At 36.0% G+C, this 24237-nt stretch overlaps 1 protein-coding gene across 16 annotated transcripts in view; it reads left to right on the top strand.

The window, feature by feature from the left end:
• AKAP6 (A-kinase anchoring protein 6) overlaps window positions 1-24237 on the top strand; it is a 548607-nt gene that overhangs the window by 447773 nt on the left and 76597 nt on the right. For all 16 annotated transcript variants that reach the window (XM_021099861.1, XM_021099874.1, XM_021099867.1 and 13 more), the window contains 2 exons: window positions 18199-18345; window positions 21407-21631. In XM_021099861.1, the coding sequence (XP_020955520.1) occupies window positions 18199-18345; window positions 21407-21631 (372 nt within the window). The remainder of the gene's footprint in view (window positions 1-18198; window positions 18346-21406; window positions 21632-24237) is intronic.

The raw sequence follows: 24237 nt of genomic DNA, 5'->3' as shown, positions 1-24237 counted from the left end.
CTTCCAATTCACTTTTCTGTCTATTGTATGCAACAATACATGTTCTTATTCATCCCTAAGTTTCTACTTTTACTTTTGTATCGAACTACCCAAAGTCTGTGTATTTTGCTTGCTTTTCAACAGTAGCATTAAATGGTTAATTGGTACATTTCACCACCAGGTGGCCTCCTACACTATACTGTGTTTGTAGGACCCCAAGGAAGGCAGAAAGTGAATCTAACACACTTCTTTCAACTTTGGCTGTTACTCTGTTATTAGTACTTCTCTGGTGGCTTGACTGTCCCAAAATCATTCTATGAATCCTATATTTCATGGTTGGTCCTGAAACATAAATTCACACTGACCTTTTCAGAAAATGAATTATAAATCAGAGTTAGAAACAGTTAAAAATATTTAAATGCACACTCATACATACATACATACACCAAAGTGGATTTTTTTTTTTTAAGTTTTGTTATTACTCTAAGAGCTTTACCATGACTCAGTCCCACTTTCATATGTATACTAGCAGGGTTAACTAGCTAGTTTTGTCTTTTTTTTTTTTTTTAAGGCTGCACCCGTGGCATATGGAGGTTCCCAGGCTAGGGGTTGAATCATAGCTGTAGCTGCTGGCCTGTGCCACAGCCACGGCAATGCAGGATCTGAGCCATGCCGGCAACCTGCTACCTACACAGCTCACTGCAATGCCAGATCCTGACCCACTGAGCAAGGCCGGGGATTAAACCAGCATCCTCATGGATACTAGTCTGGTTCGTTACTCACTGAGCCATCATGGGAACTCCATGGGTGAAGTGATCTTGAAGCTTCCTCAGGAAAATGCACTCAGATCTCCATGTGTTAAATTATCTTGAGGAGCCTGGATGGGCTTCATCTTGGTGCCTCAGGTTCTTTAGCTTTAGTTTTTTCTCTACATCCTCTTTTGAATTTTCTTTGATCTTATTTTTTAGCCTCACTAAAGACCAATGTGAGGAAAAATGATTGGACAGCCATGAAGCACAATGAGGCTGGCTCTCCTTGAGCAATGATACTTATGCTCTCAGGTTCTGTTTTTTTCATCTGTAAAGTGAGGGGGATGGACTTAGTTCAAAGGTCCATTCCAACTTCAATATTCTCTCTCTTTGGTGAAAAAACAAAGATTGTTCTGATTAGTAGTTGATTTTGCCTATAAGCACACTGGCAAAATCAGAATTTTAGGAACTCAATTTCAAAGGCTAAGGAAACAAACTCATAGATGAATATAATTTTGGGGAGGGAAGTTGACATTAAAGTAGTAATTTCTAAATGCTGCATTATTTTTGGTTGATGTCAGATAGTGTCATAAATACATATTTTATGAGCCTTCTTGGACCCTTTCCTTTCCATTTTACTTTTTACTTTGTAATCTTCAGTCGGGTTCTTGACAGTGTCCTTTGCTAAATCTGTCATGGAAGTTCAGCTTTCACTTTGACTTCTTTCACATATTTTCATTTTCCTACCATTTTCTTTAGGCAGAGAATGCTAACTGTGCCTCAGATTTCTTTACAGCATAGAATAGATATATTTACTTATATCTCCATTGAAAATAGGTCATTTCATCTCACATGAACAACCTGTTCTTCCTTCTGCTTCTGCTGCAGAATGCACACCCCTGGTTTGTATTTGACTTGTCACATTGGATGTCATGACAAATACGGCTAAAGGCATTTAGCTGTCGAGGAAGAAAGGACCAGAATGGTCTGTAGGGCATTTTAGTAGAGAATAGGCTCATGTTTGAATTCAAAGTCAACCCTGGGAGACCTAGTGACACACGATCACTCTAATTCCGAATTCCCTACTTCTGCTACTTCCCTGGAGAGCTATCAGGTTAAAGGCAGATTCATATTTGCTTGGGGAAAATTGACTTCAAGTATTTTCTGCTTTGCACACTGCACTAATTAGTATCAAGCCCCACTAATATATGAAATGTATATCGCTTTCTGTGTGCCTACACACGAAGATATTTTCTACCCTAATTCTCTTTTCTCACATATATTTTAAAAAGGACATATGTCTGTGTAATACATATATTAAGGAGTAATGGTCAAATAATACCACCTTTACTTTAAAAGTAAGGAAGAATAAGGAATGATACTATCTGGTATTAGTGACTATGATGATGAGCCAATAACCATTTGTTAAAAAAAAAATTAAAAAATAAGCATTTGTTAGGTATTTTATGCTATGGAAAACAAAATAAAAGGAAGTTTATCCTTTTCTTTTGTAACTTATAATCAGTTTAGAAAAGTAAAACCAACAAACACGACATTATGCAAAGATAGCACATTGTGTGGTAAAAAAAAATAGCTACTGGTCTTCTACAAGGACATTTTTCTTAGAGCATCTTTGTAGAAGAAATGAGATTTGAACTGAGCCTTGCTGGATAGAATTTAAATAAGTAGAATGAACATAGGTGCATTTCAGAAGAATGCAACATGGGAAAATTCCTCAGATTTGGGAATTAGTTTGACATACTCATAGTATTTTACCAAAATCAGGAAAACACAGAGGGAAGAGTAACAAACCAATGGCAAACCATAATAGCTTTCATCCATGCGTTTAGTGGGAGTCAATAAAAGGAAAGGTTTGTTTTTTTTTTCTATTTAATGTTGAATCCTAGATTCAGCATTTTATTTAATGAAGTTATATGTAAATACACAAACTAATAACGTAAAAGAGATGAGAAAAGTTATGCCAAAGGTCATATGTTCTTAGCATGCAACATTTGGATCAAGTTTGAGCAAACACTTGAATATAGTGCTTCTTATGTAACAGGAATTATCTAGGCTCTTTGCATATATTAGCACATTCAATCCTCATAGCAACCTTATGAAAGAAGTATTAATATTATCCCCAGATGAGCAACTAAGGCATAGGGAATTGTACAGCTAGTCAGCAATGCAAGCAAAGTTTAAAAATGGGCAATCTGATTCCAGGCATATATTTTAATATGACTGTTTAAAATTTTTTTTGACCAAACTCTTTGAATCTCATTGGTTCACAATTTAAAATGTTTGGCATGGTTCCTGCATGTTGTTAGAACTCAGTAATTAAATAGTTATGTGTGTGTAGATTTTGAGAAGTAGTTCTGAGTAATATGTTCTCTCCTCTCTTCATTAAGGGTAGAGAAAAAAGTACACTTTGTTGATATATTTTCTAAAAGACATGAACTATGCATATACCTTTTATCTTTTTAGTGACTTCCTTGCATTGTGACTTATTTTACTCTCCAACGTAGATTGTTACAATGTCTTATTTCTAAGACAGATAATAAAAATGAATGAGAAATTTGTGTTCTTACTTGCAAATGGGCAACAGACCAAAAAAAAAAAAAAATTTACCAAAAGTATATGTATTACAAGTAGAGATCTTTTTTTTTTTTTTCCAGTGATGCATTTTACACAAAGATCCAAAATTTTCTACAAACATGTCCTGTTTACTTCTTAAAATATATGTGATGGATAAGTAACAAGTATATCATAGTCCTTGTTTTAAATGGAGCAGACTTTAGAGATTTTACATGGAAATATGAAATGTCATCCCTTGCACCAGGAGCAAGCCACCAGAATGTCAAAGGCAGAAGTCAGAGTCACCAGGATGATGGTGCCCAGTGAAGGGGCTCCCTATCAGTGGTACTTAGGGAAAATCCTCAAAATCACAAAGTTTAGTATCTGTTTATTCTTGGAAAGTTTTCCATTGTTATGGCTATAAGCTCTATTAATGGCCACATCCTGATACTTCCGCCTCTTTTTGTTTTCATCTCCTCTTAGTGAATTCTTGCAGCCTTTACACACATTTTTAAGCCATCATTATCATATTCTTTCATCTGATTATTTCAGGGAAGTTATTCACTGACGCCCTTTCTAACTGTGATTTCCTTTTCTGAATACCTTTATTTTTAAGTAGTTTTATGCTTTATCCTCTGTAGACTAGTCATTGTTTCCCCTATCCGCTTAAACCTTTGTAATTTCCCGTTACCACTTTCTCTCCATCCACATGTGCATTTCCTTCATTTTATCCTCTAAATCTTCATCCTCTTCTTTTGTCACTCATGTGATTGGATACACATACACACGGTATGTTTCTCTTTGATGGAGCTGTTCTAATAAACTTTTTGGATTGTTTATAACAGACTCTGTTACATAGCTGGAAAAATGCTCAAAAGCAGTGGTCATAACCAAGGTTTGCTCTTTATAATCTTAGTTTATACTACTTAATTTTTACCTATACCCTAGAGCTTCTGAGTAACAGGTATGACTAACAGTGAGAATGTTCCTCCCTGCACTTTTAGCCTCAACCTCAAGTTGTTGAAGTTCTGTGGAGTTTTGGTTGGAAGGTGAGCCTATGCTGAAATGAATCTGGCTAGAAATGCTGTAAGGGTGGGGTTCATAATAATTGTGTTTTGACTACTCCAAAGTCACTTTGAATGGCATTCTTGGCTTTTACATTACATTCCCAGAGCCCATTAATATCTTCAGCCTTCTGGACTGATGTCTAAAGATGCATTTTCAAGAGAAACAGAATGGCCTAGCAGACTAAGTTGAAATTTCTCCTGAAAATTCTATTTCTGGGTTTTAGCACTGTCTTACTGACCTTGGGCAAGTCACTTAACTTCTATGTATCAGTTTTTAATCTATAAGACAGAAGTGATATTACTAACTTTCCCCATGGGCTTGCCATAGGAGAACAAAAAAGAGAACAATACGTTGAAATGACAGTCAAGCTTTCTGAGGCTGAAGCAAGACACAGTACTTAAAGCCTAAAATCTTTAAAATTTATTTTCTTAAAATCTCTCTCTGGTAAATATGGTCGTGTACCCCAAAGGAACAAAAAAGAGAGACTAGAAAAGAGAGGTTTTTAAGTCTATAGCAGACTGGTGTTGGAACTAGAAATTGGACCCAGCCTCTTGCTTTCTGATCAAATATTATTGCTGTGAGAAAACACTGAACTCATAAAAGGTGTCCTTAAATATTTAAAGAGCTGCTGTCACCTTCTTCCTTTCTTTGATACATTTTATAGAAGCTTTTCTTATGTTAACCATTTCTGGCCATGAGAAACAATTAACTTTGTTCAGTTTTTCTATCTGAAAATTGAGAGTATTTCTGTATTAGTTGCTTTAACCAAGTAAGTTCTTTTACTGAGCATGAAATTCAAAGATGAATAAGGCAGTCACATGCCACTCATTTTTGCACACTATACTGTACCTGGCATATATTTTAGCAGCCTGATATAGGCTCACCTGGTCTTTCCTTTTGGAGAAATTCAAATGAATAAATGTTTTCCAGGTACTTCTACCTCTAAGCTATAATGCTAGGAGCTACAATAGATAAGGCATGAACAAAACATGGTCTCTGACCTTATATACTCCAGCACAGGAGCTTCTGTTCTAATTCTGAAACAACATTCATCCTCATTTGATGTGAAGGCACCCAGATAATCTCAAAAAGTGTCCTAAGACATCAAATATTTTACTATTCACAGATTTGGGCAGTCACCAAGAAAAACCCCATGGCATTACAGATCTATCAGGATTATAGATGTTAAGACCCCTTGAACAATTAAACACCCCACTGGAGTTCCTTTGTAGTATAGTGGGTTAAAGATCCAGCATGTCACTGTGTGGCTTAGGTCTCTGCTGTGGGGCAGATTCAATCCCTGGCCTGGGAATTTTCACATGCCATAGGTGCAGCCAAAACAAACAAACAAACAAACACCCTACCAAAGAAATGGTCATGATGTGAATACACAAATCTATGATGGCATTTCCATTGTGTTTTGGGAGCATACAACCTTGGAAATGCTTTGATTGGCTCTGTCTTAACTCCAACATGGTTAGTTTTGGACATACTTCTCAGTGCTAGAGTCCATAATTCCTAGGGAATGTTCATTTGCACTAAACTTGAAAAGATTGTTTTTGATGATGGCACTATGGGGGACAGTGCTTTCAGCCTTCATTTAGGCCACTGATTTTCACAGATTTCCAAGGTAATCATGTTTGGCAGTAATATCTTTTCGATATACTACAATGGCTACAGTGTTCTACTTCACATTTCTTGTCATCCTCAAAAAAAAAGCAAGATATTCTCTTTGGAGAAACATTATCACAGAGTTAACATAAGAAATATATAGTATCTTCCTTATGAAATTAATTTGGCATTATTTGTGAGGTGAGCAACATCTTGGCAACTGCTTTGGTTTAAAACTCTGTATGATTTGGGAAAAGCACGTTTCAGAATGTTTAATTCAGCGATACAAAAGGCACTAATGAAATATGCATGTATGAATTTTATATCATATTAGTTCCCTCTTTCTTGAAATCTGAATAAAAGCCAAACATCTGGATTACGTTTGAAAAGCCTGAATTTCCAATTTTCAGAGAGATTCAATCTATTTTGACATTGCACACTTAGCCTTAACATTTACAGTGTGCTATTAACATTACATGCAATTGTAAAAAAAAAAAAAAAAAAGACCAGATTTAAACAAACTTGGTCCCTCCTAGTGCTAAAAATATATCTATATTTGAAATGGCTGCTTCTGCACAACTGTATACGTCCATGGTTTAGGCTTCATCAGCATTTCTATTATAAATACTTGCATTGAACAGGGCTGTAATTCAGCTATAGAGATAAGGGGTAAGCTTTGATATATAAATTCTCCTATGGTTGTATATTAAAACAACAAAAAGCAATTCATGTATCATTTAGTTTGAGAAACTATTCATTGACTCAGTGTTTTCAAATATTCAGGGTACTCCATGGTTGACCAAAAAAGGCATGCTCTCATCCTTTGAGAGTTTATTCTTCAAATTTATAAGACAAATAGCAAGATATTTTCATAGATATTTGTGTATATTTTGGCAGCTAGACTAAAGGCAAGTGAATATTTATGGTCATAATTTAGAGAAGCAAATATGGATATTAATGCTTTATCTCATCTCATTATCATAGTTTGTTTTTTAAGACAGAGCTGGTCAATTGAGTTTTAAGGGGTGAGGCAAGAAATTCTAAGTCTATGCAAGAGATCAAGGACAATAGAAGAATGTGACATTGTATTTGAAGTTTGCATAATAGTAAGCCTTCAGGAGTTCCCATCGTCGTGGCTCAGTGGTTAACGAATCCGACTAGGAACCATGAGGTTGGAGGTTCAATCCCTGGCCTTGCTCTGTGGGTTAAGGATCTGGCATTGCCGTGAGCTGTGGTGTAGGTTGCAGTCACGGCTCGGGTCCCACATTGCTGTGGCTCTGGTGTAGGCTGGTGGCTACAGCTCCAATTCGACCCCTAGCCTGGGAACCTCCATATGCCGTGGGAACAGCCCAAGAAATTGCAGAAAGACAAAACAAACAAAACAAAAATAGTAAGCCTTCAGTAGACTTTAATTTACTATGTGTAAATTTTTACTTGATTTCTAGTAGCATATATTAGGTGAATCTTATTCTTTTGTGACATATAGAAAACAGCTTAGAGTCAAGGATTTCCCTTTTCTTATTTTGCTTTATTAAAAAAACAAATCTATATTAAATTGTATAGTAGTATCCAATTAAAGGAACATAGATATGTTTGGAAGTGTCTGTTTAGGTTGGAAGATAGAAAACCAAAGAAGTGGTACTTTTAAATTGGAAACTTTTTTGAAGGAGAACTCTGAGTTTCATTACATTAATTGCTGCTTCTCATGTCTCTTTTTCCATCCTGCATTGCATACTCTAACAGATATTACATAATTGTATAACTATTCTTACTATGTGCTGACATGACATTACAACAGCCCTGATAGGGTATATCATAATGAAACCGTAATTAGAACAGTCATGATGTATTATGGCAATGATCCACATCGTCACTGAAGTGCATTGGAATGCACAGAAAACCCGTTGAGATGTGCAGATTTTCAACATAATACAACACAACCATGAAGTTTCATAGCATGGATGAGAAATTACCATTATGCCCACACTGTTGGCAGCAGGGGTTATAACACATTCTTAGATATCTGTTAGAGAAAGTTCTATATCGTTAGGAGAAAATTTTTGAGAGTAGCATTTGTGAAATTTATGTATTTTTAAAAAATCTACAGGAAGGACTTGTTGACATATGGACCTAATTGCATAAATTATATAGTAGACATTTCCTAAAAAATAGCAGAAAAAAGGACCCAGCAGATTTCCTTAAATTCAGGTAATCCTCAAATTCAATGAACTATGACTCTAAACTAGGACAGAGTGAGGATGATATGAGCATTTTCAGTTAACCTTGCATTTTCTCTTTGTTCTCTGTGTTTGAGTTTAGATGTATAGCTCTCGTTTTTATGTGGTTGTGTCTTTGCTCCATTGTTTTTCTCCTGGGTTTCTCTGCATGAGAATCTTATATTTGAGTCTTATCTAGCAAATGACAGCCTCTCCTTACCTTGATGTTTTTCAGTCTTGGCATGTGATAATTATGGCTGATCTAGTGAATGTGGGCCTAAAGAAGCTCAACTTTATAGAATAGAGAGGAATTCTAGACTATCTTCTAGACCAATCCTCACTCAGTTCTTCATTGTCCCATAAAATATCCCAACCAAAAAGATTTTTGATCTCTGAATAATTCTAGTGAGTGAGAGCTCATTATCACCCAAGCTTCATTTCTTCTTATGCTTTAGTCTTTGATCCCAGGCCGAACCTCTGCGGTCAAATGAAACCAATTAATGTTTTGAATTAAGTCCTTTAAATATTCCAAATCTGCTAACATGTTCTTCTGTTTTCTTTGAATCTTCTCCCTTCCTTAAGTGCTCTCCTTTGGATATTTAATACATTGCTTAGGTCCCTCTTGGAGTATGGAACCCAACAAGAACCAGGACTGCAGGTTTGAGCCTAGTAAACCCCAGTCAAGCTGATCTGTCTGTGACCTTTCTTATTTTTGACCTTGTGTTTGTCTCAGTGCAGCCCCAAATTATATTTAATTTTTTTTTTTTTACATTCCTTTCACTGTCTGTTGCCTCATTGGACCTAAAGATAGCTGAAGCTGGAGTTCCCGTCATGGCTCAGTGGTTAACGAATCCGACTAGGAACCACAAGGTTGCAAGTTCGATCCCTGGCCTTGCTCAGTGGGTTAAGGATCTGGCGTTGCGTGAGCTGTGGTATAGGTTGCACACACGGCTCGGATCCCATGTTGCTGTGGCTGTGGTATAGGCTGGTGGCCACAGCTCCGATTCAGCCCCTAGCCTGGGAACCTCCATATGCCGCAGATGCGGCCCTAGAACAGGCAAAAAGACCAAAAAAAAAAAAAAAAAAAAAAGATAGCTGAAGCCTAGTCACCTCCATTCTTTGTGCAGATTCTGTTTGTTTGTTATTTTATTTTATTTATTTATTTATTTTTGGTGGGAGAGGGGATGATATTAACCCTGTCTGGCTTAAATCTGTCCTATCTCCTTATTAGAGTTAATGTAGTATGCCAGCAGGTCTGTTGTGTTCCCTTTGGAGTTGAATATCATCATCTAAAATAGACACTGTGAAGTAGTTGCCCAGAAATTCAGATCTAACTCAGGGACAACGTTTGGACTGCACAGTGTTAAAAAGTTTTAATTCAACATATGAAAAAGATGAGATTTCACATAAAATATATGTACTCTGTCTTCTCTCCCAATATGTGCCTGACCATATAGAAGCCACATTGAAGCCCTATTCCCACATAGAAACAGTTGGCACAGCTGAGTAGTAGAACTTGTGCTCTCCCATCCTCCATAATCCACATGCTTCCTCTTATTTCCCCTTTGGTGGAATCAAATGTTAGTAATCATCACATGCAATTTCTTTTGGTAGAGAAAGTAGTTCTCTTTTTCTACGACACTGACAGTAGCTAGAGTATGAAAGAAGATGACTTATCTATGCTCATCTCCTTTACATTAGCTGTCAAGTAGTAAGTAGGGTGCTGGAGCTGTTTGTACCAGCTTCTCAGAGCTGATTGATAAATATTCAGGAATTTTGAACCAGCAGTAGCAACCATTGGTAGTTTGAAAGCCACCATGTTAGACTGATCAGTGAGATTAGTATAATCTGGCAATCTAATCAACATGCCATATACAAATTTTACTTTCATATGTTCACTATTAAAAATATTGACTAAGACTGAACCAAAAAAAGAGCCCTATGGCATGCATATCCATTAAGCAGTGATCTTTATAAACAGCTGTTCAACAGGTTCTTAGCAAAACTCCTTGCACTTCTGCACTAAATGACTGCATCCTTCTGCTCACTTTATGCTTATGAAAATCTAATAGAAGCATATATACCTGATGCAGGAATTCACATCCTTGCTAAAGGGATTTAAGTCATTAGATTTGGGATGTATGTTCTTAGCAATTTAATTATGTTTAAAATCTGGTTAGTAGTGTAGTAAATAACTGGTATTGCTACAAAATTGCATTGAGGAGGTAATAGGATTGAATTTCTACACAAGTTGACACTCAATTAAAATTTCCATATATCCAATGAGTTAGCCAGTTCTTGGCTGGGGAGCTAGAACAAATGCCTTCCACCTAAGCCGATCACTTCAAAATAGGCAAAATATACAAAGTCGAGTCAAGACTCAGTGCATCAACTAAAATTTGAGTTTGACTTATCAAATACAGATTAAAAGCAAGAAAGAAACTAGAGAGTACCCACAGTATTTCTTTCTTAAATTCTTCTATTTCTTTTTTATTGACACTGCGGGAAAAATAACACATTAAAACCTCCTTACTGAATTACTGTCCTAAACCAATAGATCTGAGGGGCTTGTTCAGCTAAAAGCCACAACAGACTTTGTAATGCAATGATGTAATCTTGGCTTTGTGTCATTTATATTCAACCTAAAAAAAAAAAAACAATTTTCCTGAATAGACAGGCTGACAACAATATTGTTCGGTGTGGGTTTTTATTTGGATTCTTTCCAAATGGTTCACATGCCTTCACCGTAACACATCATGCCTGCTTACTTTTTTTTTTTTTGCCTGAATTCCAAAGTTTTCCCCTTTTAGTCGCTTTCTATTTTTCTTTTAAGGTCTCAGTTATGTTTGTAAAACTAACCAGCTCCACCACAAAATTAGGATGTATCTTGCAGAGTGCATTCATTTTACTTTTTGCATATTTTTCCCGAGGTCATGTCAAGGTTAGTTTGAATTCCATCCTACATTAAGACTTCTTTCACAGCTATTTAGCTCGGCAGCCTACTCCCCGCTGGGGTCTGCCCCTTGGGCACGTCAAAGCTTCAGACCTGACAAATCACACACAGATGAAGCTGTACAGTTTTTTAAACAGTTTCATCAGTAACTTTTTTTTCTTTTTCACTATCCTCCTTCATGTTGAGATTTTTTTTTTCCTCCAAATTACCATCTCAGGAATGTTGGTTTCTATTTGAGACAGTTTGTTTTTACATCAGGGTTGCAAACTAGCAATATCATTTATTTTATAGTAAATCACACCAGTAGTCTAGTCTCCAAGACTGCAGACCAAAAGACTTACAGACCATTCCTGACTAGTATAACTGTAGTTCCATTATTAAAATCTATTTGTTGCAGGAAGCTTAGTGTCGTGAAAGGTGACTAAATCACAGAATCTACCGGAATCAGAAAAAAAAAGTCAACCATAAAAATGCATCCAGTTTATAACATATTATGGGTTGAGCCTGGCAATGTTTCTCACATGATTAGTAATACGCTCTTATCAGTATTTTAGCAAATTGTGACTAATGGTACAACTCCATTTCCTGTTTAATTGATGAACTTAAAATGCTTGGTTGCTAATGAGTGTATTAGCAAACAATGTCCCCTTTACAGGCTTAAGTAGATGAGGATTTTTTAAAAGCAGCTTACTGTCCCTATTTTCATATGAAGAAAAAAATTGACTGTCACAAAATTACTAGATCAACTAAAGAAATGGTATAATTATTGCTATATAGTCATTTTGGCAATGTCAAATGACCAGATTATAGTTTTTTACTTCTCACTCTAGAAACTAGTTATTTTCTTTTGCAAACCATGGGCTTTTCATTACATTTTTATTCGGAACAAACAACACCTGAAGAACCTAAATGCAGACTAAGCAGAAAACTTAAAAATAAGGGAGAAAATAGTATTGAATGATTCCCCACTCCTTGGTCCTCTTTTACAGTTCGCTCAGTATGAAAGTACCCATCGAAGGCTTCTTTAAAAGGTTGCTGGTTAAAACTAATTAAAGACAGGTCTAAATAGAAAAAGAAAAGGAAGGGGGATCAAAAGAATTACATTAGGTGTCAGGGCATTGTTGGAGGATATTTTATTTAGATTTTTGTAATTATATTCAGGGGAAAAGCTAAATTCTGAAAATGTCCATTTTGTGCCGTAATTTCATATATGCGTTATTTTTGCAATAAGATACATGTCAACAGGCAAACATCTTGAAGAAATCATTTCGGCACTGGCGCATTAACACATTATGGTGAAAAGGGAGGCTTGTGCTTTTCACGCAGTGCATTTCAGTCTTCAATTAATGTGAAAGCACTACAATGCCTATGCAACTTCTCTTGCCTAGTGGTGCACCATTTATCATTGCAGTTTTACATTGACCTTGACACCCACTTCATTAGAATAAAGATTGTCTACCATTTAGGTTACATTGTTCCTCTGCACAGAGACCCCATGCAAATTTCTGTTCAGATAGAAGAGCTGCGAGGCTGTCAGAGGTCATCTGCATTAAATGATTGCAGCTATTTTCCAACTGCTTCTTTTCATTCTACTCAATTCAGGCTAGGAGGATCAATCAAGTCCTCTGCCTGAAACAGTGGGACTGCTGGGAATATAACTGTTTTTGGTAGTAGAGGATATGCCCTAAACAGTATTAAATATTTAATATAAACTCATTAAAGACCATGCAAAGGCTTCAGAAAGATATCAAATGTATAGAAAAATCCAAGGAGCTGGAGAATCTTTTAAGAAATAAATAGAAGAATAATCAATTTGATAATTTTAGAGAGTATGATTACAATAGTTCTTAAACTTAGTAAATCTTCTCTGTAGGAGACTTTTTTCTTGCCCTTGACCTGGGTAGGGAAAGAACAAGTCAGGCAGACTTGATATTCTTATGCAGCATTTTTCTTGAAATTGTCACTGAAAAGTTTTCAGTTATTGTTTTTATTTTTGTTCTGTAACAGTGAATTTTGCTCTGGGTATTTATTTTAAAAGGCTTAGGTATTTGTTATGTAAAAGGAATGATTGGAGAAATAAGTTGCCAGGTTTCCTACTTAAGTTTTCTGAGTGATATAATTGGAATTAAATTATTAATGGGAGATACTTTAAAAAAGATTGTTTTATGATCTTCTATTAGGGAATTTGCAATTCATTTTAATATTTGTAGTTTGATTTATATTAAAGATAATGCAATCTATGTCCAATTAACAATACATGGCCAATGTAATGTGATTTCCAGATCATGCAAATGGAATAAGCTAGAAGAGGGGGGAAAACTCAATTCTTAACCTCAGATGTAATTTGCTGTGCGAGTTCTGGCAATTTTAAATGACATTGCACTTTTTAATTTTTCCAAAGGCTCAGCAGCAGATTTATCCCAATCAAGAAAGCCTATTATTAATTTACAAGGACAATTGTAGGAGTCTTTATAATTTCTCTGTGCAATTATTCGCCATAAATTGCTAATGGTAAAATACAAGGAGTTTGCAAGAAATAAAGACTATTATTTGTCTTGGGCTTGAACCCTCTTCTTCAATCTTGAACATCTTCCCTAAGTGTTGGTGATACTGGCTCAATGTGAAACATCATATGCATTGTGAGATGCTGGACACTGGTGTTCTAAAAAAGGGGGCAGCGCAAGAGCTGCTGTAAAGGGGACACTGGCCTCTAGCAGATTCCTGCACTCGGCATGTACAGCTGAGCTGTGGACCCTGGACTTTCATATAAAAAGACTCTTTGTTCACCACTGAATGGCATTAGGCATGGACTTGCTGAGGGGCCACCATGAAGCCTTGCATGCGGAGGGCAAACACTAGCCGGAAAACACAATATGGGAGTCATAGACAGAAGCATCCCTGCGTTTTTGTGCAAAAATGCATATTTTCACACATAATTTTGCCAATAGTTTGGGGTTTAGGTGTGCTCCTAGCATAAGCTTTCTTGTCAATAGACTATACTACATTTTTATTCCTTAATGTATTTTCTCTGTCTCTCTGTTGTGTGTTTATGGGTAAGGAGATTATGCTGGATATACAGGTGTTTACAACATTACTCTGCCCGGGGAAAGATAGTCGAACTGTTATTCTAGTAACTAGATCATTTTCCTTTAACTCTTCCTAATACAAAGTTACATAAAGCCCAGTTAAAATACAGTGTAAGATGTAAACACTCAAACCCTGAAGACACAGAATCTGACAGCCCTATTCTAATAATCAAGAAAATTCTTTGGTTTAATTCTTGTGTTTCTCGTAGCCAAAACTTCACTCTCCGCTCAGCAATGTCTGGTCTCTTTTCAGCATAACCAACAGAAGCACCATACAAAAGTCTTACAATAGATGTCTTAATCTCTCTGTGTGCTTTTAGAGCATTATTTTGAATTCCATCATGCTGCCTTTTTTCTTTCCTCTTCTGAAGTTTTATTACAACAGCAGAATTCCCAGGGAGCTTTGGGGGCAAGGTTCACATAATATAGCCCTGAAGTTTTGCTTAGGTGGAATCCATCCCCCAATCCTGGCCATCTTTTGATGATCTTTCTCTTTCAAAAAGATTCACTGGGTAGGGACTTATAGCATTAGCTGTATGTAGTTTATTTTTTATTTTTTTATTTACCAGACAGTAAGCATCGCCATCCCTTTCATGATGCTTTCTTTCTCTGACCTCACAGTGACAAGGCATCTTGTTCTTTAACATTGAGGGAGGCAGAAAAATGCTTGAGTTGCTCAATGTGTGCCTTCTATACCAGTTTCAAAATGGCTTATTCTTCTGGTTTCCATGGTGACAATTAACACTGTTTCAAGGCATTGTTCCAGTCTCCATTTGGGCAGAATTTTCGGTGTGATTTTTAACAAAAAAAAAAAAAAGCAAAAGAAAAAAAAGGTTTTAGGAGGGAAAAAAGCCTTTAGCATAACTGTCAAAAAAGTTATCTCAATCAAGTCTTCATGCATTTCTAATTATATTTACTTCAGAAATCCTGTTTTTGCTGGCTTTGCATTACAATTCAATTTTAGTATTTATGCTCATAAAAAGCCCCGAATAAGAATTTTCTAAAAACTTCTTCAATTCTTAGTTTTAAAGATCAGCTAGTGCTTGTGGTTATTTTTAACTCTGTTTTGAAAGTTTTCTTGATATATCTCTATATATACACAGAAGTGGCATTTAGAATAGGAGTGTCTTTAATTTAGATCATTCACATATCTATCAGGAGGCTTCATTAGTCAAAATTGAATTGGCCAAGCAAATACACTTAATAATGTAAATATGCCCTTTCAATAGAGTATATTTTATTTTTGACTAGACAGAGAGGCCCACAGCAGGTGCGGTGGGCAAATTAAATACTGGATGCTTATTTACCTTAGCACTCAAGAAAAGCCATCTGACTTTAACTTTGTTAATCTCATTTTTGGCTATTGAAGAACAGTCTATATCACAACATCCCTAGACTATAGGACACAGTGGGGCAGCCTCTGCTCACTTACTGCTGTGGATGGAATGAATATGAAGATTAAATTATTTTCTCACCACAGGCTAAAGTAGCTCTACTTGATAAGATGACCGAGAACTGATAGCGCTGGCACTTGGTTGTCCCTGTGTAACACTTCTGAAAGTGTTAGAGAAGAGCAAAATCATACCAACATCAACAAAAATATACCCCTTGTGGCATGATGACATAGTCAGAGTGTTTCAAAAATTAAAATGAATATTTTCATCCTAAGTTACATGACATTCTCATGCCTCTCATGCACATACCAGTACATCTAACAATTAGCTGGATTTTCTTAGCTTTTCTAGTTTGAAGGCATTGTCCATCAATCACATCTTTCATCAAGCTTTTTATACAGTAGGTTACATGGTGACAAAGACAGAATGTACACAAAGACAAGGGTTTTTTTTTTAATGTAATAACCTTTTATAATAGCGGTTGCAGGACTACTGGCACTAGATTTCACAGAGAAAATTATTATGTCTAAAATTAAATTAATTTTAAAAAATATTTTTATTATTATTATAAGACTATCATTTTTCTGGGACACATTTAAACTGTTATCTTTCTTGACTGATCTGCTGTGTAGGAGCTGTTCAAAGTTGGGGTACAGAGGGGGGATAAGCTTATTGCAAGTCAAAGTGTTAACTGGTTGAGGCTGCTCCTGAGTGGCACAGCTGGAGGACTTCCTTTGTCAATGAATGTATGTGGCATAAGCCAAAGATTTGAATAGGATTCTTCTGCTTACCTGAAATGCTAGTTCCCCCAAGATGATGTCAGAGAAGTCTTACCAAATTAATTATGTAAGTCTTTGTCAGCAATATCATCTTTAGATGGGAATCTGGTTGCACAAAGCCCTCTCCTCCAGTCATCACTCTGATAAAAATAAAACACCGTTTAGGTTTCTCGAATACTTGTTGAGTGTTGAGTCCAGAAAACTCGAGTGGACAGTGTGTCTTATGAGTGTTGGAGTAACGTGGTCCTGGTAATTGCCTGCTGTTAGAAAATGCAATCAGAATTCCCATGTATCACGGGCCAAATTCTGAAAGAGCTCTAAAGCAACCCTTGATTCCTTTCATTATGCATATTCATGTAATTTTGGATACTCTGACGCCCTTATCAACATTCATTAATACTATGAAATGCTTTAAATCACCTCATTTAAAACATTTTGTTCTGTGATCCACAAATGACTAACATTTGGAGAAGTTTACATAATACAAATGATGTGCATGTTTAGTGTAAATGAAAGATTAAAATATGAAACTAAAAGTATGCAAACATATGCAGGAAAATGCTGAGGACCTATTAACCGAAAGAGGCATTTCACACCTTCTTTTCCTTTAAGCAGCTTCCAATGGTATTTTAGTTTGGGATCTTGTATAACATCATGCTTTCAAGGTGAATAAAATCACTGAAGTGCTTGGGCATGTTTTGAACTTGCCAATTTCCTACTCTGCCAGAACAAAAGCTTTTCTTATTAGATCCGATAAGGTGCCCATTCTGGCTTAGTTAGGACAATTGTGCAGTACTGCCACACACCTCAATAATCCAACCTCTAGGACTTGAAGAAGGAAGTCCAGGGATTGCCAGTATATATTTGGAAATGTGCTAAAATTGTAAAATATGTTTAACACTTTCACCAAAGCTAGTTTTTCTACTCAGAAGTGTTTTTATGTGCGCATTTAAAAAATACATCCACAGTCATTTATAGCTGTCCATAATATAGGACTTTCTAACTGTGAAGTTATCCAAATAGAGTTATTTGAAGAGAATCACCATAGTAACTGTCATATGAAATAGCACTTACACTATTGCTAGCAAAACAGCTTTTAGGGGAGACTCACTTGGCAGTTTGTTAGAATACAATGTATTTTTGCGGAAGAAGATTCTGTAATCGATTGAGATGTTTGGGGACATTTTACAGTAATCAATAAGGAAGCATAGATTTGTAACTATTCTCAAAGCACTGATTTTCTTTTTCCTCTCTATGTGTCTTCTCCAAACTCACACAGAATTTTTAAGTAAAAGATAAATGAAAACAAATGTTAACTGAGAATTCATGGGATTTGTAAACATGAAGACGAAGTTATGCAGTTTTTAGGAATCATTTTATTTGTGTCACTCTGAGCCTGGTCCTTTGAGGGGACAGAGATAAGTGGTGGGCAGTACTCTGGAGCCAAATGTTGACCCAAACTAATTGTGACATTAAATCGTTTAGACCAGGTATTTTCCTATTTGGAATATTTTAAGATAAAGATCAAAGGTACATACAAACTTTAGTTTAGAAAGACATAAATCTTAGTCAACGAAGTGGAATATCTAGGATGTTTATGTATGTGTAATATATATATTTTTAACTTATCAGCAATTTTCCTCAACTGCTCAAGTTTCTTGATTTAGCCTCTCCATAAGAATATTGGAAACAAAAACTTTTAACACCCGTGAGCCTCACCAACTGTACTCAGAGATGTTCTGAGAACACCTCTTTCCCTAATGATATCTTTTCTCTCTTCTTGTTTTAGCGATACAGTGTGGAAATGTCCATCAGGGACCTGAAAAAGACGGAGCTGCTTAGTAAGGTTGAAGCTTTGAAGAAAGGTGGCGTTTTACTACCAAATGATCTCCTTGAAAAAGTGGATTCAATTAATGAAAAATGGGAACTGCTTGGGGTATTTGCATTTTTATTACTGTTTGTAGGTTATGTGTACATTTTTTGTGTAGTGAAGTACTCTATCTGTCTGATTTCTAATTTGAGGCACAAATATCTCTCTCTTTCAATTCACTACCTACATTTCAAACAAGCTATTCATGCTATTAGGGGGGAAAAACACTGCTTTTCCTCTTCTGTTGATTTTTTTTTTTACTCTGAGCTTGTCTCCTTTCAGATTTTTAATAATTTTGGTTTTTTAATACATAAAAAAGTAAGTAAAATATGCCACGTATTATGGGTATGCACCAAGTCAACTATAATACAGTATATCTGATATACACTGACTGTCATGCTTGAATGAATGTTAATAGAATTTATTCTGAAGGTACATGTTAGAGTCATCCACTGTTTAACTATTTACTGTACCCTTCAAATGAAAAGTGGAGCTGTCACTACAGCTTTCAAGTCACACTAAAGCCACCAAAACAAAGATGCAAATTTGACCCAAATCTGAATTGCAGAATTAAATCGGCCTCTGTTTTGTACTTCAATTTCCAACTCACTTTTAACAAAAGCCCCCCTCCCCCAAAAAAAGTTTCATGTAATTCATTTCACGCAATGATGGGCTGGGTCTCAGCCAAAGACTGAGATGCAAGAATCTGGCAAAAAGGCAATATAGAGATTCTGTTACCCAGAGACCAGGATGGCACTGTGCAGGAGACAGTACTGTCCTTTTGTTGGAAGACAGCTGAGAGAAAGAGAGGTTAAACTGTATTTTTTTTTTTTCATCAACTTCTCTCCTAAATTGCCTTCACTTCAAATCAAGGGTAAGCTAAATTTGTCAATTACTTAAATGATTAATTATAACAGCTAAGTATGGGTGGTGTCAGTTATGGAGCGTGATTTTGCATGCCTTCCCTTTCCTGCCTCTTTTTTTTTTTAATTTTAAAAGAAATAATACTCCAAAAATATTTTGAATAAAAACCTCTCCATGTACCTTGATGACTTGGAAGAATGCCAGTGTGCAGTTTATGCCATACTTAATCTAGGTGATTAAAAAACTGCAGTTTAAATCCTTGCTTTCTCATCTAAATTCACCACACTCTGCAGTTGTACAAAGTAACTTAAAACATGAGAAGTTTTTACTCTGACCTATTGTTACATTACTTTTCAATAGTGTACTACTAATGGCTTTCATTTTATAATGTAGTGATTTAAATCAGAACCTACTAAATTCTACAGAATTCATTGATCTCATACAGGAGAAATGTATTTAGTATCTGACATTTTAAAAGACTGCTTACTAAACAGATAAGAGCAGCAACTTTATGCTTGATAGATAAAGCAATAGTCTGTCTATGCTGTATTTTAACATATCTATTTCTAATTTGATAAGTGATTAGCAATAATCTTTTTTGAAAATTGCTTGAAGTATGCCATGAATATTGCTCCCTAAACAAAAATTTTAAATCAAGATATTATTTTTTAAAAAGAAAGAATATTTAGGTATCCTTTAGGAGCCAGATACCTTAAAAATGGTTGCCATTTTAACAAAAACACCGTTTGAATACAATATGCAAGGTTTGTAATGATTTCTGGGGAGAGAAGGGTGGAGGGAAGATTTTAACAAAACCTGTGCCACACCACCACCACGAGGCTCACTGCTTTAATTGGCATGATTACATTTTAATTGGCATGAAAAAAATTTAAAGACAAGGATTTTAACTTCTAACAATAGTAAAGTAGAGGGATATGGTTTTTAATATTACTTTCATCTAAGGTGAACAGTGTGGAATGGAAATACATTAGAATGAAATGTCAGTGGTGCGTACAGTTTAATCTGTGAAATTTTGTCCCCTGTGCTGCATATTACTCTGTCTCAATTGCATATTAAACAACCCTATCAAGGCAGGCATTGGCATCTGCTGTGCTGACACAAATTGTGAATTAAATGAAATTGATGTCCTCTGTCGTATATTTATGAAGACGGACCATTCTCTGAAGTATTCTGTTTATGAAGAATTTATGATTGCAAACTGTTCCAGAACAAAAAAGTGGCAATAAATTCTTTTTTGTGACCCTACCCTCCAAGGGCATTGATTTCACCTCCTGCTGCTACTTTTGTTACAGCATAAAAACAATAGCTAAATCTGGATTCCACTGAGGGTCTCCAAATTATCAATATTTGCACCATGAAAATACAAGGGTGTTGCCAAGAAAGGCTATTTTTCTGTTACAATCTCCTAAAGATACTATTTACAGAACACTGCACAGCAGATGAATGTTTGTTGACTTAATTTTATTTGTGTTTTAAAGCTTATTTTTGTAGGTTTAATTCATCATTATAGATTAACTCCTCCTGATCCTCCAAAGAGAGTGTTTTCCACCAAAAAGAAGAGAAAAGGCTTCCCTGCTGCACCTACGGGCCATAATGGTTAATCTAAGCAGGCTTCTGGCAAAGTAGATTGAGACCTATTTTAAAACATATTTCAGGAAGTCCAGCATTCACAACGCAAAGTGGGAAGAATTGGGGTTGCATAATTTCCAGGTCAGGTAGAATCAACGACAGCACCAAGGAGGCTCTCCCTTCTTAACAGCCCTCAGTCATAATGTTTGGGGAATTGTATTTCACAAAACAAAACGAAAGAAGGGAACTGAACTCTCCATGTGCAGTCTACTCTAGGCCTCTTTAGTATATTGCTTAAACTCAAACTTCTGTCTCCTGTAAATTTTATGCAGAGAATTTTTTACTTTAAACTCCTGTCATGAGAATTCAAATGAATTTTTATCAGTGACTGTGGTGAACTTTTGGGTCAAAGCTCCTTTCTGTTGAAGGAAATTATTAGTGAAGAAGGTCTTCTTATTGCCTCTAGTGGTAGTCAGAACAACACTCATTGCTCAAGAATCGAATCCTAATCCGAACAGATTGTCAGTCGTGGGGTGGCAGGTACAGCAGACACCTTCCAGGTGGCTCTTGTCACCAGCCACACTGTGATATATTTTTGGTACCTAAGCTAATCTATATTTTTTGTTTTTTTGTTCTTGGTGTTTTTGTTTTTGTTTTTAATCTACTGCTTTAGAAAACCCTAGGAGAGAAGATCCAAGACACAATGGCAGGGCACAGTGGGTCAGGTCCACGTGACCTGCTCTCTCCTGAAAGCGGAAGCCTGGTGAGGCAGCTGGAGGTCAGGATCAAAGAACTGAAAGGGTGGCTAAGAGATACAGAGCTTTTCATCTTCAATTCCTGTCTGAGACAAGAAAAGGAAGGAACAATGAATGCTGAGAAACAACTGCAATACTTTAAGGTAATAAAAAAACAATCAACGTTGATAAAAAGCTTTCTTTATGATAGGGATGAAATATTTATCAAGTACATAAAGTATTATACCCATGTATTTATGTATCACTGTGCACTTAAATGTTTCCTTGAATTTATAGACACCCTCCACATTTCTTGCATGCTAACGTCTATGTGTGTATAAAGATGAACATTAAGCATATCAAGTACACATTTGTGTATGGAAACCTCTGCTGCTTGTGTGTTTTGTGCAACACCTGTGGAAGGAGGGCTTTGATAAATTAAAAGCAGACCAGCAAACACTAACAATTACTGAGGACATTGAAAGGCAGACAAGGCAGATTTAAATGTTCTATGTATATATGAATAAAGTAGCTAAAAATACATCCATACATTGATATGATAAAAACACATGGTTTATTGAGGACCATTAATGCTAACAAAAGGAAACATAATTTTTACATGGGAAAGAATCAACTACTTATGGAGGGAAGAAATAAAGTAAAAGAAGTTCCTACATTGCCGATATTTCCACTGTAGAAAACCTAGCAACCTTAGTAACACAGATGTAACACAGAACATCCATTCACTGTATATCCATCAAGAAGCATTCCCCTTATTTGCTCCCATCTGTACACAATATCTATTCAAAAGCAGTTTAAAATTCAAATGTTTGCTCTTATTGGCCTCATTAGCCTATACTGCTTTAACCCTCCCTCCTGTAAATGCAGTGATTATTTGGGCTCTGGCTGGTGTCAGCCTGAGGCTTTGGGGTTTAGAGCACGAATTTACTGGCTTGAAAGTTCTGAAAGTGAAAGGGGAAAACTGAGAAGGAAAGAACTTGAGACCAAGCACCGGCTTCATCTCAAAGCCTTCTAGGACCAGGTTTTATTCATCTCCCACCCTCTGACCCACAGTCTTCCAACAATCTATCAGAGAATTTAGTCACATGTAGTTCACCTTCCCTCTGCCAGACAGGCAGGCTCACCTTGCTCACCTGCATAGCTCAAGAGGAGGCACATTCTGAGGTCAGACCACAGTACTTCTCAATGAACTGTCTGCATCATGCACCTGCAAATTATTTTGGTTGAGCTCCTTGTGTGTCGTTGAATTGAATTTAAAACTGGGCATTAAAAGAAAGTCTCTTGCAAAGGCAAGTGGATTTTACTGTCTAAAATCTAATATCTAGATGATTTGTTATTTGACCTTTGCTTGTTTTACTCTAACCCCCATCATATGGGGATAGAGTCTTCAGACATTTCTATCTATGCTGTTTGAACTCAACAGGTACCTTATAAAGCATTCTGGTCATCAGCAGGCTGGGTGTTGTGAAATATATATTTTTTTCTGTATAGAATCCATATTGCAGCTTTAGTAATATACCCAGTCAATTGTGTGACCTTGGTCTTATTTCTTGTATAATCCCTGGTGGCTCAGTTTCTTTATCTATAAAAGGGGATGCTGGCAATATTTATCTTACATGGTTTTGAGTTTGCAGATGTAAACCATTATTTCTACTTTTCGTAATGGTGATTCATAAAGGATGGAAATCTCTTAAGTCCGAAGATTTTACATGGTAATTGGAAACAATAGCAGGAAGTTTGTTATATTTAGCGTATTTGCCTACCCTCATATCTCATACAGAGATATTTGAAAACAAGTTTTTTTCCCACATTCGCTGTTATTATAAATAATGACACCAGAAAGCATAAGCAATTCTACACTAATTTTGCTGATGCCACTGAAGGACATTAGATTTATGCTTTAGGTTTTTACAGCTTCATCAACATCATTTTCAGCTAGGTCCTAATAACAAATTTCAAAGAGATTAAGATACACAGAAGTCTTTAGGCTTCCAAATCATTAGGTAATTCCTACGAGTTCTAGTCATTTGCTAACACTTTATAGCTGCTAGGTGAATATTTGCTATACTTAATTAATTTACCATGTACATGTTAGTTCCTGTTTGAATTTTTATTTCAAAAGTACTAGAGATTATCACATGTTTTATGTTATATTTTCTTTTAAAATTTTTAAATTATAATTGACTTACAATATCGTGTAAATTTCTACTGTACAGCTAAGTGACCCAGTTATACATATATGTATTCTTTTTCTCATATTCCATGGTATTCCATCACAACTGATTTGATATAGTTCTCTGTGCTCAACAGCAGGATCTCATTTCTTACCCACTCCAAATGCAATAGTTTGCATCTACTAGCTCCAAACTCTCAGTACATCCCAGGCCATCCCACTCCCTCCCCCTCCGTGTTTGGCAACCACCAGTCTGTTCTCCATGTCTCTGAGTCTGTTTCTGTTTTGTAGATAGGTTCATCTGTGCCGTATTTAAGATTCCACATATAAGTGATATCATATGGTATTTGTTTTTCTGTTTCTGATTTACTTCATTTAGTATGAGAATCTCCAGTTCTATCCATGTTACTGCAAATGGCATTATTTTGTTCTTTTTTATGGCTGAGTAGTGTTCCATTGTGTAAAATATCATATCTTCTTAATCCATTCATCTGTCAATGGATATTTAGGTTGTTTCCATGTCTTAATTTCCAAAATATACAAACAACCCATACAACTCAACAGAAAAATAGCAAA

This window comes from Sus scrofa, chromosome 7 (assembly GCF_000003025.6).
Source record: "Sus scrofa isolate TJ Tabasco breed Duroc chromosome 7, Sscrofa11.1, whole genome shotgun sequence".
Classification (NCBI taxonomy): Eukaryota; Metazoa; Chordata; class Mammalia; order Artiodactyla; family Suidae; genus Sus; species Sus scrofa.
Note: the sequence above shows the minus strand (reverse complement) of the source record. Positions and strands in the feature narration are given on the sequence as shown.